Source organism: Netta rufina (genome assembly GCF_964035555.1).
Source record: "Netta rufina genome assembly, chromosome: 7".
NCBI classification, from domain to species: domain Eukaryota; kingdom Metazoa; phylum Chordata; class Aves; order Anseriformes; family Anatidae; genus Netta; species Netta rufina.
In genome coordinates this window covers 20,503,562-20,522,590 of record NC_140130.1, presented here as the reverse complement: position 1 = coordinate 20,522,590, position 19,029 = coordinate 20,503,562, and the positions used below count along the sequence as shown (strand labels likewise).

The 19,029-nt window shown below is 37.6% G+C and overlaps 1 protein-coding gene across 3 annotated transcripts in view; it reads right to left on the bottom strand.

Moving 5' to 3' along the window:
* PCGF5 (polycomb group ring finger 5) overlaps positions 1 to 19,029 on the bottom strand; it is a 57,868-nt gene that overhangs the window by 13,595 nt on the left and 25,244 nt on the right. For 2 of the 3 annotated variants that reach the window (XM_084289794.1, XM_084289796.1), the window contains exons 1-5: positions 18,617 to 18,666; positions 17,868 to 18,177; positions 8,379 to 8,475; positions 3,053 to 3,108; positions 2,871 to 2,930 (exon numbers count right to left, since the gene is read on the bottom strand). In XM_084289794.1, coding sequence (XP_084145920.1) covers positions 2,871 to 2,930; positions 3,053 to 3,108; positions 8,379 to 8,475; positions 17,868 to 17,979 — 325 coding nt within the window. In that variant the 5' untranslated portion in view covers positions 17,980 to 18,177; positions 18,617 to 18,666. Of the gene's footprint in view, positions 1 to 2,870; positions 2,931 to 3,052; positions 3,109 to 8,378; positions 8,476 to 17,867; positions 18,178 to 18,616; positions 18,667 to 19,029 lie in introns of those variants that run through there. The other variant, XM_084289795.1, reaches the window with a different exon arrangement.

The window sequence follows — 19,029 nt, the reverse complement described above, 5'->3', positions numbered from 1 at the left end:
TGATTAAACATCCAACTCTTCAGAAGTTCTAAAAGTTTGAAAACTGGTACCTTTTCTGAATTTGAATTTCTGAATATTAAATCCTAAAACTAGCAAGGCTATCTACATGAGGGTGGGGCATAGGTTAAAAAAATAACCATACAAAGAACCATGAAAAGGACTAATTTTTACATTTTTGAAATACAGTAAACAGTGCCATATACATTCATAATTTTTTGTATCCCCAACTTACTTATTTTGATTTAAAACACAGCCTGCTCCCTATTGGAATAAAACATTATCACAAGTTATGCCCAAGTCACTTGGATAAGCTACTTTTGCATTTTCTGGAAAAGTTAAAAATTGAATTTAGCTGTTTTCCTATGCTTACCACAAACTTTTTAGATCACTTACAAGAGTTAAGGTGAGAATATAGAATGAAAACTTCAGTGAATATCAAGCTATTCCTAAGCTTCTAGACACAGTAATTAGTTCACAATTCATTTAGTTTCCATATTCAAGATGAGGGTTTTTTTTTCTTCAAATTTTAACTTGTTTTGAATGGGAAAAAAAAAAAAAAAAGATTTGGGGGAAGATTTAGTTATGTGGTTTGAAAAGTCTTGAAAGGTAAAGCAAATCAGCTACAGAACTAAAGAAATTAGCAAATTTCCAATTGTTAAAACATAAAATCAGAAACAGGTACACACAACACAAAGGTCATGCCTTACAAGGTATCCTGATAAAAACTTAAATGCTCCTCCATATACTAAAAGGTGCTAAACAATCTATTTACTAAAGAATATTCTTGCTGATATTAGAATGATATTTGTGATGAAATTAGAATGATATTTGTAATGAAAGTAATGATATTTGTGGAAGCAACCTCCAGAAATCAATGTGATGGCCCAGTAAAGGCACAATACTAAAGTTCAGTATTATACAAGGTTAAAAAAAATAAAATAAAATCTAATTTCACCAAAATGGACTCTGCATTCTACAATTAAAAAACATCAAGCCAAGAATGGAAGAGAGAAAAAAAATAAAAGAATTCCGTAACTCCACCCCTCTTTCCATAAGGCATAATTTGGTGTGTCACATTTTTTCCCTCATCTTTCTTGCAAATCCTGGGACTTGTCTACTTCCTGTGTTTTTCTCAGATAGTCAGTGTTAAACTGATTGCCAGAGAATGAGTCAATGTAGAGCTGGTTGCCCTTTGCTTTCTCCAGTTTAAACTGGAAAGTACCAGGAAGGATTTTTTTTTTCCAGTATCACACAATTATCCATGAATTCTCTCTAGTAACTACTTTCCTAGTGCAGCATATCTCCAATGCCTGAGATATGCTTTGCCTTTTTTCTTTCTCTTCCTTTTGATAATGTGAAAATTGTGATTTTGTGGATTTTATCACAGATCTTAAATGCTAAGTTTGGGAACCGCACTGGACCTGTGGTACATAACTGGCAGACTGTTGAACTAGACTATGTGACAGCAAGGGATAGTATTGACAACTGAAACGGTTCCTTCTTACTGAATTTTTCTCATAAAATAATTAATTATCAGGCAACATTCTGAATTTTTGTTTATATCAGAAAAAAAATATCATATTTTGTCTCAGTGTATTATCAGGGCTTTCAAACGGTTTGTAGAGCCAAATTTCTATAGCCCAATGACACATTCCCTAACAAAGCTGGATACATCTGTAGCTGCTTAGCTGCTTAAAATTATATTGTGAGAGTTTGTGACTCAAAAAACAACTCCATCATTTATTATATTTAGTAACTGACCTCCATTGGGTTTATCATTAAATTATGGAAGGTAAGAACCAGAAGAATAAATTGATTAAAAGTAAGTCACATTCTACAAATTTGCAAATTGTATGTAACTTTTCCTCTATGCATCTTTACTTATATAGCAATAAATCTGTTTTTCGAAACAGCCAACAGGTCTGTATTTCATAAATATTTTCTGAATATTTTTTAAACCAAGAAAGTACGTTAACACAACATGTTGTAATAAACTAATATAACTTAAACTGTCCTGTACCTTTTCATTTAACTATATAACTGAGGTGAAGAACTCAGCCGCTTATAACAGATGCCAAACGCGACTGAACAAAACCAGTAAGAAAGAAAATGAAATATTCTGTAGTTGAAAAAAAGATATTACAAACAATGGAATGCAGAAAAGCATTGCAAGACATTCATGTGACAACAATCCTTCACTAAAAATAGTGGGTTTTGTGTTTTGTTTTTTTTTAAGCTTAGGAGAGCCTTTCAGAAATATTTAAAAAGCCCAAATCAAGTAGGGTATGTCATTAAACCCCAAAGCAAAATTAAAGGGGCCTAAAGACAGTTAGATATACACCTGACTCAGCAGCTCAATAATGAGCTCTCAAAGTTCATGGGTCAACTACAAAAAAAAAAAAAAAAGAAAAAAGAATCTATATAAAACAATTGTTTAGCATATGTGGAACACTGTTTTACTACTTGTCATAAATAATTCTTGACAGCCTCCTACTTCACAGCTGGTCAAACTTAGTAACAGAAAATAACCTGTAAAAAAGACTAAAGTTATTCTACACTGCATGTATTATTAGGAAAATGAAGAATTCAAATGGAAAATTGCATGAATGATGACTGTGAGAGCTTAAGGAAATGCAAAAATAATGGTAAAACAGCTAGAGTTTGTAACACAACTGGTTAAAAGGTAAGCAGCAGTTAATGAAGGCCCAAATTATATTTACATAGATTTTTTAAGAGTTTGCGTCATCTTTGAATTCAGTAAAAACAATGTACGTGCACTAACATTTGAAGAATCAGGGCTCTGTGAGGAGCTGAAATGTTACCTAGAATGAGGTACCATTTAGGGAGGAAGAAACAAAACAAAACATCACCTTGTCCATTTTCTTGAGGTTTGTTTTTCTTCCAAAATTCAATTTCTCGCTGCAGTTCCTCTAGTTAACATCAAAGAACAGTAATATGAATTTTAAAATCAGTAGTACAGGCTTATCATTAGAAATAGTCATATTCCCTCCATCCACCCAAACCAGTACCCAAAACCAAATTAGAAACTTACGCTCTCGAAGTCCAGGCACCAGCTTAAATATAATTTCCTCCAAGGTGTTATCCAGCCTTTCAAAGGGAAAAAAAACATTTCATATTAACTAGAAACTAGCATTTTACATATTGACTTTAAAAAACAAATACTTGTGAATAATAAAATGAATTGTGTGTTTCTGGTAAATAATGTATCATGGAAAATGTAGTTGATTTTAGCTTGAGAGAAAAAAACATGTAGTAAAGCTTATTTCAACTACCTCCTGAATGGATTTCTTCTAGAAATTACCATGAAGTTTACACTGTAAAGTGTTTCTATGTAACAGAAGTTAAAAACAAACTGCAAAGAAAATTTAGAAAAGTGATACTGAATCTTAAGGCCCAGGTCATGAGTAATAAGCATGAAAATGATACACTCCATTATCATACTGATTTTAAGAGTTCAAGTCCTTTCTAATACATCTGAGGAAAAACTGAACCTGTTCCCTACTCATTACAACATTGACAAACCAATGTGGGCAGTATAAAGAAGACCATACAGCATCCATGCTACTCCGGCTAGACAGTTCGCAGTACCCAAGTTAATTCACCATAAATAGTTCTATTTATATCTGCCATGAGTTTGTCTAGCAGGCAACAAGACACAGCATAGGCATGTATTCCGATACCCTGATCTGATATGATCTATTATGCTCTATAGTGTCAAAAATAGCTATGACAGTCCCTTCCAGAGTTCACAGTGCATTTACATTTGTCGTTGATGCTAAAATATTTGTCTTCCCATTCTCGAGATTTACTTGTCTCCTATCCATTTAGTATATCATTTGCTTTTACACTCCATCTCACTTATCCTTCAGTTTCCTGTCTCTCATTGTTTCGTTTTTCTTCTTTGCTCTCTACATCTTCTCTTACGAATAGTAACTCACTGTCCACAGTTTAACAAAGACCCACAACAAAACCAAGTAATACAGCCAGAGAAATTCAGTACCTTGAAATTAATCCTGAAACTACAATATAATAATCACCTTTGCTATATTTTAAATTGCCTTAATTCACCTTCTCAATTATGATACATATCTATCTCAACATACACATACAATATAAAGTTCTATTTGTACGTGTATGTGTATGTGCTGTTAACAATACATTATAGGCCTGTTATAAAATACTATTCACTATCTCTTTTTCACTAGTGGTAGCAGAGTAGGAAGATAGGATGATTTTACTGTTGAGGAATGCTGGATAAAATTTTAATAGATAGTAAGCCACGTGTTATACTAAATACAGCAGCATTCCAAGTTCTCTTCTTAAAATAATTTGTGTTTGTAATTAAAAGTTTACAAACAGACACATTAACCAATCAGCTTGTTTTGAGACCAATTCTCTATGTCATTTCATGGAGACAGTCATAAAATAAGAATACTTATATTTAAACTACCACCATGATCCATTTTTAAATTGTTTCTCTTATAAAGACAAAAACAAACAAACAAACAAAATTTCAGCAAGTGAAATACACTGCCTCAAAAGCAAAGAAGCATAGAGACCACTTTCTCATGGATGAGAAAGAAAACAAATTCATGGGAGATCAAAACACTGACTGTCCAATATATGAACCTACAGGTCTATCTTTCCAAATGGCATACTCACTCTTGCCTCTCAATATCTAATGCAACTAGATGGTACTACTTTCTGTGAAGTTCCTACAGGGGACCATTGGGAACTTGTCCCAGAAACTGAAAATATACTATTACTTAGAAACAAATCCACTTTGCAAGAAAGCTTCAATCTTCATAACTTACACATTAAGAGAAAAGAAATTAGGACTTCAAGAGAGAACCTCACTACCTTCAATCAAAAATCCTGCCAACCATTCCTAAGGATGGTATATACATACTGTCTTTTCTACATTAATTTCTGAGAATTTCACCTTCGCACTTTTAACTGGTCTTCAATGGCCCAAAAGCAAAGTAGCAAGAAAAGATGTATGCTTAGTAAATTTATGATGCACAAAACTTAAGTGCACAACTTTACTCAATGGTCTTCTTTTCCTTAAATGAGTGAACGGAAGGAACTACTACTACCTTATATATACTATTTAAAGCAAAATACCCCAGTAGATACAGAGGGAAAAAAAGTGGAAGAAAATAATACCTACTCAATCTTTGAGTACAGGAAATCTAAGCTTAAACTATAGTGATGAATTTAGAAAATGAAGGGACAAATTTAGGAAACTGTAAAAATATTGTCGATTTCAGGTACATCCAATAGTGCTCCTACCCTCCAAGCCTATGACAACTCTAAGAAATTTGTATTTCTGTGACTTGCAACAAATCCATTCCAAAATGAAACTACTTGAGATAGCTCTGAAGTTGGTCTCAGTTGTTTACTATGATACTTCCTGTTAAAGCTGAACCAAAAACATTTATATTTTAGACACCTCTTTGCACCCCCACATCTTCCAACTATCAAAACAGAATGCATGGAAATAACCACCAAGCAATTATGACAGCTTTGTGTATTTTTTTCCCCTCTTCTATGATTTTGTATGACTTTTATGATCAAAGCAACTCTGTTAATTGCTAATCATCTGAAATGAAGCAAATGAAGACTGTTACTCAGGAAAGCCTGCATTCAGAGAAGCGTGCTAAGAAGCATGCCTTCGTGGTATAACCAACAAAATTTCTACTGAATATTGATAATAATTGTACAAAATTAGAAAAGAGAATTCCAGAATTTAACACTCTTTGCGAATTTTCATTTTAGAGCTCAATGTTGAATTTCAGACTTATGCTTATAGTTTCAACAGACCTTAAGTACTGCTAACTGAAGGATGTATCTAAAAAACTCAAACAGCTGTGAAGTTACTCAGAATCGAGTTTATAAAGTAGTTTATAAAGTTTATCTGAAACATCTCAGCTAAAAACACTATTTAGAGTGTACAGTGCCATTTCTTGAAAACATACTGCACTCTTGAGCAGTGATGGGGCTGATCTCTCTAAAGAGAGAGTATAATACATGTATGAAGTTGTTCAGGCAACTTCCAGAAAAGATAATTCCATTACATTGCTCATGTGCTCTTCCAATAGTTTGTTTAGCAAATGGTTAAAACTGTTTTCTGAAGTAAAACCAGCAAACTGCTAGTTATATGCAGTTTGTCGACAAATAAACCCCATTACTCTAAAAGGAGTTTCAGGAAATAATTGCAGAGAAAATAGGTCTTCCCACATTTCTGGCTTGTGATCTTAACTTTTCTCACCCTTCGAGCATTTCCTGCTTCAAGCATGTTATTATTTTACTAAACATCTACTAGACATTTCAGAAAACGCCCCTTTTCAGCTCCTCTGAAATAGTCCTGTCACAATAAAAGACATATTTCTAAAATGCTTTTGTTTTCAGACTATTAGCAGTCTTCTGTACTGTGTAACAGCATCTCCTGTTATGGCAGACACAGTGCATCAGATGCTGACAGGAGATCAAAAAAATACTCATGGTAAATATCTACATAAACCTTTTTAACCCTACAGTCCAAAAACATTTGGATGACAAAGACTTAATGGCACCACTTAGAGTTGCTGAATTTAATCTTTCTCACCTACCCTCTTAGAACCTAAGTGAAGCATGCATATCTGGGAATGTGCACACACATATCCATCATAAAAATCAAAGCAAATATGACAAATTATAGCAAACACAAGGAAATTAGGAAATAATACCACCTCTAGCAAACCACAGATGTAAATACTTTAGCGTTGACACAGGAATATTTCTTCCTAAATTCACAACAGTATTACATGCTAAATGAAAAATGGTACCCCTTTTTTTTTTTTTAAAACAACAACAACAACAACAACTTTTACACTTGTACAGAAGACAAAAGGTAGCTGTGACAAGGCAGCAATGCTTCCTTAGGGCCAATCACTAACATTAAATTATGATTTTAAGCATTGGCATAAGCCACTCAGGATAGCCTTGCCTGGGTAGCAGCTGATTAATTTTACTCATTTTCACTGCACACACAGCGACCAAGAAACATCTAGTTTCCTTTTTACTGCTTTGGTTTCTCCAGATTCCTCTGAAGATCCAGCTCATCACTGATTCAAATTCTTTTCCAGCTAAAATAAGCCAGTTTCCATTAAAAATAAACAAATAGTCAGTTCTCACAAGCATGATTGGGCTGTTGCTCACTCTCCCAATGTTTGGACAATTAAGTTTGTTATCTGAATATCTGGAAGATCAAGTATGGAACACCTCTCCTAAAATTGCTTGGATCAGATTAGGTGACACAGACATATATGGAAGGAGCAAACTATACAGTGTAAGAAAGTTGAGCCTGTAAAACATTCTAAAAAGCAAACTGAAGAAAAACAGATGAGGAGAGTACAATGGATCCTTTGACAGAAATGAGAAATACTTATTAGTGTGTTGCTTTAGCAAGCATGTGTTCCGTAATGAATACATTAAACAGTGCTTCTTTTCTTCAGCTAATTTTCACCCAAAGAATTTCTCTTCAGAAGTCCTTCACCTCCAACAGACTCCCAACACGTATACTACAGAAAGCAAGTAAATTAGTAGATCTTGGGGAAGGTGGGAAGTGATAAGGATGGGGGAAGCACTTCATCATTCTAGGAAAACTTGAAATTCTACTATTGATGACATTTCTTGATTTCTCTGTACTATACTTGTAGGACGGCAATCACTTTGTTTCAACATAACATCACCAGAAGAGAATGCAGAATTACAAGAAAAAAAGTTGTCTGAACAAAGATGTGTATGTTATTGTGATATTAAAAATACAATCTCCCAATGACAATTTCAGTGTCAAAACCTTTCACAACTCTCTTTTGGTTAATCTGATAGCATTGTCAATTCAGATTGGTAAACCAACCCTTTGGAAAACATTCAGTTATTTGCATGATCCTTTTTCTACATTGCTTTGCTCTAAGAAGGAAAAGGTTGCATGCAGTTTGGAATCCCCTAGATCTAGGGTAGGAGGAAAGGAAGAAAGGACTATTGAATTTCTGTTCATATAAAGCGTAAAAGGTTCTTGGTTCATTTATTTGTTTAATAGAGGTTTTAAAACATTTAATTTCATTTGTACAATATAATCAAGCCTTACTGTGACTTTCCCTTGTCTTTCCCCCTTGTATTATACGTGAAAAATCCCAATTTATAATTTGTTGAGAGATGAAAAATTGACGGAAGCTGTGGTCAAGCACAGTCAACACATACATTTTACTAACAGGCAAAAAATTGAATTCCGTTTCAGGATAAGGACATTAAAAGTTGTTGGTTTTGTTTGTTTGTCCTTCCATTTCAGCAAATGTTGTGCAATGTCACCTTACCTTAACATTTCTAGTGGATTGGTCTCATGCACTTGGTTGCCACACCTGGGACAGTCATTGCTGTCTTCAAAGTGCTGAACAATGCAAGTCTTACAAACTGAGGGACAAAAAAGGAAAAAAAGTAAGAAAAAATAAGTTCTAAGTAACACTGATTGAACACAATATAGTGATGCCAGCTAACTACTTAATACATCAAAATTTAAAGAGTATTATTTCAAAGCAAATAACTGCAATGTACCTTATCCACTTATTGTTCCTCAAAGCCATAGCTAGTTCTGCTCTGCCGAGATACCAAGTCCAGCAGAGCAGCTTAGACAAGCATTGCTTTAGAGTATGTGGTGTTTTTACAACTTACAACTGATATAGCGTGGTAAAATGCAAAAAAACATGCCATGCAGCACATGTATACAAAGAATAGGTTCTGAGATAGCCCATTCTATGGCGTAGTAGTCCAGCAGGAGCCAATCATCACTTCAGATGATCTGAAAATGATTCGCCTGCATTGTTTTCTTTCCAACAGAATTGTTGGCAACTGAAAATACTGTTGTAAATACTGCTTTTAAGAGAAAAGTTCATAGAAATTGTACACAGGTTCAAAGTAGCTATGCTTCCCTTTTGACTTATGGCCTTCAAAAGCAGTGACAGAAATTACAGTAAACCTTTAATACTTGAACCTTATCATGAAAAATCAGGATCATGACCACTGCAAGTCTAAATGAACCAAACCCAACAACAATCTGAATTTAAAACCCAATAAACTGAAACTAAACTAAAGAAGGTGCTACACCACTGTTGCTTCCAAATGATTAATTACAGACTTCAGATTTTACTGTCATTAATAAGAAAATGGAACATGACCTGACAAGAATAAATATACCTGCTATTATTACTGTGTTATAACATTCGGAATGGAGGTAAACTCAATCCCCTGTTTATTATTACTCTACCTAAACTGGAACAAGATCTCTTCAGTAAATGGACTAAGAAAAAAACAAATGGACTGCTGCAATTGCAGTGTGTTTTCTGCTGAAACACTTATTTCTTTCATCAATTACTTAAAGAACTAAAATCACCTCTAAAGCAAACTAGTAAATCTTAATTATTTGAAAATCTTTAAGGACAATCTTGGTGCTTTTTAAAAAACAAACAAACAACAACAACAACAAAAACACCAGCAACAAACATCTAACAAGCTAGGTCTGCACTTACCTTTACCTTAGAATGCCCAGAAGAGTTATTACACTTCAGCTGACTCTGGTAATACACACAGGTATTAAACCTCTGTGTAGGTGTTTTTGTTTGTTTGTTTGATTGTTTTCCCCCTCAAACTGGTTTAAAACACTGACTGAAGGACATCAGCTTCATAGATTTGGTTGCAACTGCAATGAACTTTATCCTTTAAGTCCGACAGGCAGAGCTCTGACTAGCTCTTGGCACTCTCCCCATGCTAAATGGCTCTAGCAGTGCTGGATGCATGACAAATTGCTGATGATCTGGTAAAATGAGTTCAGAAAGCCCAGAAGTCCTGCCAAACAAGTCCAGTAAGTGAGGCACAATGCTGTCCTCTACACACGGGGTCCCCAGAACAGAGCTGAGAACTGTGATGTTATGAGAGCACAGTTCAACCCTCCGGACACAAGTATGTTTTTTCTTAAACTCGAGGTGTGAGGTATTTAGCACTGGCATACAGATACAAGAACCTGTAATCACAGAACTCTTCTTATATCACATAATTTTTATAATTTACTGCATTTACTGCATAAATTTACATTACTGCACCTAATTGATTTTTGCACATGCATTTCCTAACACTTCCCCAGGGTAAGAAATCTAGTGAAGATAAGTGAGCCTGAATCAGTGAGCCTGTGTTCTGTACCTACAAGACTTTTTCACTTTTCTATATTCTTTTTGTAACTAATGCTCCAAAACAAAACACAAAACACCTTGCTACTACACTATTTTCATATGAAGATTTTAAAATCAGGTCCCTTAGACTTTAAGTGGTCAATACACTTACATGTAGAATACATGCAGAGTACTAAGAGTTTCATCACCCAAACAGAAGTATCCCTGCCAGTCCAACAGAGCACTTAAGGACATGCTTAAATTAAAGCACAAGTCCCAATAACTTTTAGACCATATATTTTATACAAAGAGATTTGTAAAAAAAATTTTTGTTAACATGACTGAGAGGAACAGATGCTGAGGAACAAATAGAAGCCCTACCAGAGTCCTCACATGAATTACTTGCAAACAGCCAACAACAGCATTTGAGTATTTATAATGTACAGAGACAGATTTTCATTAGCTGGCCAAACAACATTATTTAATACCCTCTAAAAATATTCCTGCTTATCTTCAAACATTAATTACTGTACCTTTACTTTTTAGATACTATGAATAGTCCTGAAGACTACCCTCCCTCCTCCTCCCCCCCCCAAACGGCTCAAGAACATGCCACGTCATTTGAATAGAAAAAAACAACAGTCAGTATGGCTGATTAATATGAAATTTTGACACAATGCTCATGAGAAAGCTAGGGTGAAGTGAGCTTTTCTTTCTGAAACAGGCAGTCCAAGTATTGAGTAATTCATTTATCTTGCTCTTCTTGAGCAAAGAAAAACAAGGTAACCAAAAAAAAGGTCCTACTCTGAGCACAATAGGAAAATCAAAAGAGAAGACAATGTGGCAGAAAACCATGATGGAGAAGGCTCTTTAGTTTATACTATAATATACTACGTATCCCTGTTTAAAAAAAATAAAAAAGGAAAGGAAACAGAAGACCGTGTAGAAACATCTATTTTTTGCAAGACTTTTTATTGAAGATAGTCTAGAAAAGGAAATATTGCCATGAATGACAGTAATTCACTGAACAAAATTAGATCTATCCCATTCATTAACAAAGGAGGTGCTTCATACTTCATAACAAAAAAAAAAAAATCAGGACATTTTTGGGGACACAACTATTCTGTGTAATTGAGGTAAAGAACACCAAAGCAATTAAGTGTAGAGATATTAGGACTAGGTAATTTAAATCAAATGTATAAAAAATAATTTATTAAGCCTGAAATCAAAAGATAGCATAAGTCTGAAACAAAAGTTGTACAACAAGCACTTTGTAGACAACTTGAGTGAGAATCTAAATAACCATATTTTGCCCAAGCTTCACAGGAATCTGTGAAACATGCTGCTGTCAACCAAGCTCTTAAAGCGCAGCATCTGGTATCTCATAATCTTGGTATCTACACCATGCTGAAGATGGAGATGATACTCTACCTTTGTCAGGAGAAACTGTACCGATTACTGGCACATGATGACAACACTGATGAGAACTACAAGGCTAAGAATTGCTTGTTATCTTGGAAATGCCATTAATTGGAGATTCTCAATTTAAAAATATGTGGGGGGAAAAAAAGCTGAGAAGCTAGTATGATGACTAAATCATTAAGTCTAACATAGTCACAAATAATGGCCATATGGAAATTCAGCTGAAAGTTGCTGTGGTAAGTAACATAAGAGTTTGGTTTATCGTAGACCTTATCTGACTTGCCTTCACAAAACTGAGCTTAGGGATAAATCTGTTTCAGTAAAGAACAGCAAGTGAAATGGAATTCCTCTTGTGTTAACTCTTATAATAAAGTGGTTGGTCTTTAATTTATTATTTTTTTTGTAAGCCTCCTTTTTGGTAGGATCAGCAGTGTCTCTATGTTTTCAGTTTTTCTTACCTGATGCCAATTTTCAGTAACTGATAAAGAACAATAAATTTGGAAGAAATGTTACAAACATAGTTGGCATTGGTCAATATTGATTTTGGAACCGATAGGCCCTAAGTCTATCTTATTCGGAAAATCTATTGAAATAGAAACTCTAAAAAGTATATCACAAAAAGTTTTTCAAAATGATTACCATTGGCTTGGTATCAATACAATAGTGTTTTTTTGTTTGTTTGTTTGTTTTCTTTTTTTTTCTTTTTTTTTTTTTCTTTTTTTCCTGTAATCAGTTAGTGCTAGCCTCCTTCAGAAAACATTTCCCTGTGTTTCAAGAAAGGTGTGTCTGAAATTCTTTGAGGAGAATTTAATTCCCTCTGCTTGCTCTTGGGATCTTGGCTCCATTCATGATAGAGACGTTCTTGAAGTCTATGATGAGATGACAGTGATCCTTTGAAAAGGACACATTGATCCGACTTGCAAAGATATTTTACACATGGCTTTGCATTTGTTTTCCAAACTAACAGAACTTGTATGAACCATGACTTCCATTTACACCCAGAAGGAATTTGAAATCATTATTGTTCTGAAGAACTCTATGCCACAGAATGATAGATAACTAATACGTTTACTTAACGTATCTGGACCAAGTATTTGTACAGCCAACACAAAACATGAGGTCATCTTATATGAGGAAAAAACTTGAATTTGTAAATCAATACTGTAGCAATCAAAAACAACTTTTGTTTTTTCCCTCACTTAAAGTTATGCTGCTATGCTGACTTGCCTGACAAAAGCTAAATGTGATTTACTGATAGCAATGTAGTCAAAAATACACATAAGTTCTAGTACTCAAGAATAATGAACTGATATGCGATACGCTTAGTAGGAGGAAGATAATCAACCAGTATTTTTAGATATGATAGGTATAATCTTCCTCTTCTCAATATGATACACTGAACATTTTTCAAAGCCTGTCACTTTGAAGTTTCAGAGAACGCAATGAAGTCTAAGCATTGGGTGAAAAGGGTAGGGAAAAAAGGCAATCCTTAAACAAAATTAAATGACATATATATTTAATTTACCACTTCAGGAAAAAAAAAATATCTTTAATACTTCTGGTACAGATTAACAAAAGGTGTACAGTTTGTAGAATCTTGAGGTATGTGCTGCACATACCAGTGAAATGAGGACACGTATTTCCTGGTTGTACTATGACACATCAGATGAGCCATAATAAAAGTTAAACTCATGTAAGATGATTTACTACAATTGATAAAAGTGTTTGTGTGACATATGCTAATTGGCTGGCAACCATAGCATACTACACAATGCTGCTTTTTCCAATACAGCAATATCTGGTTCACGCATTCTTTTAGATCCTTGTACTTAGCTAAAATTTACAGATACAAGTGTCAGGACTGTGCTGTATGCCATCTTACACAAACAAGAAAGTACATATCTTGTGCATCTCTAGATACATATTGTTCGATAAGAAGAGGACATTTTTAAAATGCCAATTGCCAAAGTACCAAAATAAAATTTCAAACTGCATTTTTCTTCAAAATATTCTAAAAGAGAAAGTTTAATTAGTTAGTTGTGGGATAATTTTTTTTGTCTGAACTCATCCTTTGAATTCTTCTAATGACCTCCTCTCCCAAAATTAATCACTCCTTCAGGCAGGGAGTAAAGGAGAAGAACAGGATATGCACAGCTGGAGCATATAGCAAGATCTGAAAAACACTCAAGTTGCAAGATTACTGATTTTATACTGAAAATTTTATCTCTGGTTGCTTTCCTGAAGGGAGGGTATTTCTAAAGGTTCTAGACTGCACTGGTTGACACTTTCTCCTCTAGCTGCTAGAGGAGCCAGGTAGAAAAGTAATGCAACACTTCATCTGCTCTTCATGAATAGTGAAAAACTGATGATGAATACAGGTGGCAGTTTGCCTCATGCTGACAACAAGATGACTGAATTCAGGATTTTGAGGAAGGCTATAAAATTGAAAAACAGAGTTAAGAATCTTAACTTCAGGAGATGTTTCAGAACTTCAGCGTCTAAGCCACTGCTAGTCAGAATTCCCAAGGAGGCAGTCATTACAAAGAGAGGCACCCAGGAGGGCTGGCTGTTTTTTAAATAAAATTTATTCAGACATCAAGAGCTAACCACCCCATTGTACAGGGAATTATTGTCAGAACTGCCTAGTGCGCAAGAGCTGCTTGGTACACAAACTTCATAATTAGTACACAAAAAGAAAACATATGTGAAGTGGAAACAACAACGGGAAACAAAAGGATATAAAATCATTGTGTGGGTACTTAGAAAATTAAGAAGGCCAAAACCCAGCCAGAACTAAAACTAATGAGGGACTTGAGGGGTTTCTACAAGTAGGCTAGTAGCTGTATGAAGTTCAGAGAAAATGCGTGTCAGTTAAGGAATGAGGGACACAACTCAGGAATAGATTTGAAAGGTTTTGAGTTCCTCAGTGTCTTTGCCTTGGTCTTCATAGTCAAAGTCTGAACTCAGATCTTCATGCATACCAGCATAATTTGGGAAGGAGAGGTATGACCAGCAGCCAGGGAGCAGCACGTTAAGGCCTACATACAAAAACTGGACATATTCAAAAATACAAGCGAAGTAGGATTCACTAAGCTGAAAGCTTATCACTGTAATCATGGTGGTTATGGAAGGTACCTGACTGACTGAAAAATGGTAGTGTGTTCTGCCCGCCTTTAAGAAAGATGAGAAGGATGACTGGGGAAACTATAGCTAAATAGCCCCCCCTAACTCCCCAGAAAGATGGCAGAACATGTCATGTCCCTTGAATCAATTTCCAACCATACAAGGGAGGAAAAGGCAATCAAGAATAGTCAACACAGGTTTACCAAAAGTAAATCATGGTCAAAGCTAATAGGTGATCTAAATAAGCCTATACTATGTGAATGGCATAGACACCATCTCTGCCTAGCAGTGGCAAATGGTATAACAGTCAATGGTTACAAGTTGTTGCTTGGTAGGACATTCAGTGCAGCACTGGAAGAGCTCTCCAATTTTCACAACTCAACTCTTCAGAGCCATAGCTTGACCCAGTATAGTGCTGGCAACTGAACTGTCTCACACATGAGGTTGGCCTACACAACCTCTGGATGTCTCTTCCAACCAGCATCTCTATAGTTGTATAAACAGTCTGACATATTTTAGGGCAATAAAGAATGTTCCTGAGGAAAGTTTATTTTCCAATCTTTGTAAGTGCACACTGTGCTAAACAATGAAGTGACTCAGGAGACAGATAATGGGACATACTCACTAGCTCACATCTAGCCTGCTTCAACCAGTAGCTCTTTAAAATCCTTGACAATTATGTAACAGGCTAGAAAAAAAAAGTCTCAGTACATATGGCAAAATCATCTGGTGAAAGTAGCAAAAAAGAAATGAAGCAGTGAATTTGTAGAATAATGCATTATTCTTACAGTACTTCAAGTGTTTCTTTTCCAAGAAACACGAAAAAATTATACTACTGATGCCTACGTCACATTTAATCTTCCCAGTAAATAGTGGAGTTCAGTTGTCTGCCTAGCATTCACAAAAAAATCATCAGAAACATTGTTTATTAAAAAGGCACTGACTTCTAAGAGCAGAAATTCACCACTTAACATGTGATCAGTGAACCCAGATGTGAATTAACCACTAACTGATTTGGTTACTATTCATCACATTAGTTACTAAGATCACCAGAGACATCTATGCCGATACAGGCTTGCCATCTTGTCCAGACTAATACATTGTATTCCCAGTATCCAAAGAGTTTATCCTCCTTCTTAAACTGTTAATATCTGCGGATTTTCATCACTCATGCACTGCTGTTTTGAATCACAGCAATCAGCAGTACAAGACAAAGCACCAAAGGACAGTTAAAATTGTTATTAATATGTGATAACTTTTTGAATATAACTGAAGAATAATGACTACACTTCAATATATATATGTGTATGTATATTTTTGCAAAGCCAAACTGTAAAAAAAGATTGCCAGAGTATCTTGAACTCTGCAACACACATACCACCTTTTTCTCTACAGACATAAGGCTTCCGTATCAACAAATGTCTTGTTTTTCCTTTTCATCATTGTAAACTTCATATTTTGGCAAGTAAGCTGCTTTAAAGAAACACCATCTTCTTTCTTGCATTTCCAGTTAACAACCCCAACACATGGCAGCTTTTGTGCAAGGAGACCTGTGCAGCTACATGGAAGCTCAGCAAGCTTCACTTGCGCTAATTTGGCTACAGAGCTGGGGACTAGGCAGCAAGAGAACTGACTCAGGGAAGAGCTCAAAATCCACAAGTGAACAAAAGAAATAGATGCTGTTGAGAAAAAATGCTCCTCCTGCCATTATTGTTTTGCAACGGGAGTAGAAGTAAATAAACAAAAAATATATATAAACAGAAAGATTCCATAACAAAAACAAGTTTTGTTTTATTTTTAAAGTCTGAGTTGATTTCTGATGCAACTTTTTTGCCTCACCCTAATCTTTTAAAAGTTACTACTGTTCATTAAACTTCAACTATAAAAAGATTAACTAATGCTGAAACTATTCCACCTTCTTTAAAGGGAAAGATAATACAATAATAGCTAATATACTTCTCCCCATTTTATTTCAAGATATTATATGGGTGTTTTGCTTAACTTTGTTTGTCCTGCAGTTAAATTCCTTCACCAAATAACTCAGAAGAATAATACCACAAAACAGTTTATAAGCCTTAGTAGATATTAGACTTTAAAAAAAAATAATTTCAAAATTATTTTTCCTCAAAAGCTAATAATAATATAACAAGAAACAATATGGCCTCACTACTATGAACAACCTATAGGAACGATAGGTTTTAATTCTTTATGTACTTGATATAGTAATGACCATAACACAAACGGATTGATATACTTAGTACTATAATGTAAAAAATAACAACTACAATAACAACTACAAGAACAACACTGTACAAAAACAACAGGAAATTCTAAAACAAGGCTTTAACTGGTAGTTACTATAGGTTTAAAAATGGGAAGTCTACTAAAAAACACATAGTTCCCCTTACTCTTTTCTAGGACAGTTCAATTTTTTTCTTTGGAAATATGCCAAATTCTCAAGAAGGTCCAAGTGAACTGTTTTATATTTGGGAATAAATCTAAGAAACTCATGCAACTAAGTAACTCCACTTATGAAAGTGAGCCCACTGAGTCTGATACAAGCATTCATATGTTTAGCATCATTCATACAAATATTTTAGAAGCATTAGGAGCAGAAGACAACCTGAACAATTTCTTCTGGGTCAATTTCAAAGAGATCTATTCTCTAAATATGTTGTCAACTTTCAAGTATTTCTACTTAGTGTGCCATGGAATGCCTTAGAAATATTAGCTAGTACTGACCAAACTGGTGTATGCATAGCACTTGCTGCCAACAAATACAGCAGCATAAGTTTCAAAGGCAGACTAGCTACATTATCAAAATACCACGCCCAAACTAATGATCTTGCATCTGATCGGCCAGGCCACAGTGATCTTGGTGCTGGATCCAGCACAATCACCACTACCTTGGGAGAAAGGAAAGGGGCATCTTCACTCTGCAGTTTGTTAAGGGGAGCTGGTATGGCCTCGAGATGACCCAAAGGGCAGAGCGGCGTCTAGGACAACCCACCAGAAACCGCACAGAGATCAAATCAAGCATCAAATCAAACTTCAAGGAAGCATCACCGATGAAAGAAGGATGTTCTGCAAAGTACTTACAGGTATGGAGGCACTCCGTTACCGTAGTTGGCTTGATGAGATAGCCTTTACAGATATAACAGGTGATATGGGGATTGAAATCTTTCACCAAGTGCTTCCTCTGAGTAGCCATTCGTGGGGCAGGGAAGGCTGGCGGAGCGCTCTGGGCCAGCGGAGCAAATCCGGGAGGCGTCGACGCCCGCGGTTCAGCAGAGCTGCGGCGCTGCTCCGTGCGGCGGGGCTGCTCCGGGCATTTGCTCGCGGCTCGGGCGCTCTCAGGGGGCCATGGCTCATGCCTCGGGCTCCTGCGTCAGGCCGGCCGCTCCCATACCTGTGGCACACGTGGGGAGGGAGAAGCCGCGTGAGCCGAGCACCGCGCCGCCCGCCGCGCCTCCCCGCCAGCCGGGCGTCGCCATCGGCTCGGCGGGGCCGCCCGGGTCGCCGTTTACGTAACGGCCCGGCCGAGCTCCGAGCCCGCGACCGCCCGGGCCGGGCCGCGCTGACAGGTGCACGCCGCCGGCCCGCCGCCCTCGCACCGCCGCTGCCCCACAGGCCCCGCGGGGAGGGGCCGGGCCCTGCCCCCTGTCCCCTCCTGCCCTCCGCTCCCCTCCGCCCCGGCGCAGCGCCGCGGCCCGGCCCTCCCCCGGGGGCAGCGGAGCGGCCGCCGCCCCGAGCCCCCGCTCTCCCCGCTCCGTCTCGCCTCGTCCCGTCCCGTCCCGTCCCGGCGCACCTGCGGCGACCCCCCGCCGCCGGCCCGACCCCCGCCGTACCTGGCGGAGCCCCGCGGCCTCGGGCGGCCGCCGAGCGAAAGAGAAAGGGAAACGGCGTGCGGCTCCCGCCCCCGCCGAGCCCTCCTCCTTCCCTCCCGCCCTCCTTCCCTCCCTCCCCGCCAGGCTGCCGCGGCCGGTCCCAGGGCGGGCGGGCGGGACGGGCGCGCAGGCGCTGCTCCCCAGCCGAGCCCCGCAGCGCCGCTGCGGGGCCGGGAGCCGCCGGCAGCCCCCGGCTGCCGAGCCCAGGGGCAGGGGCAGGGGCAGGGCGGCCGCAGGTAAGCGCAGGAGCAGCGCGAAGCAACCCGCGCCCCGGCGGCTCCCCCCTGCCCCGCTTCTGGGCTGCTGCTGGTCGCGGCAAGGTGAAGCCGAAAGGCAGCGCCCTGCCCGGCCCCCGCGGGCTCCGGAGGGGCAGC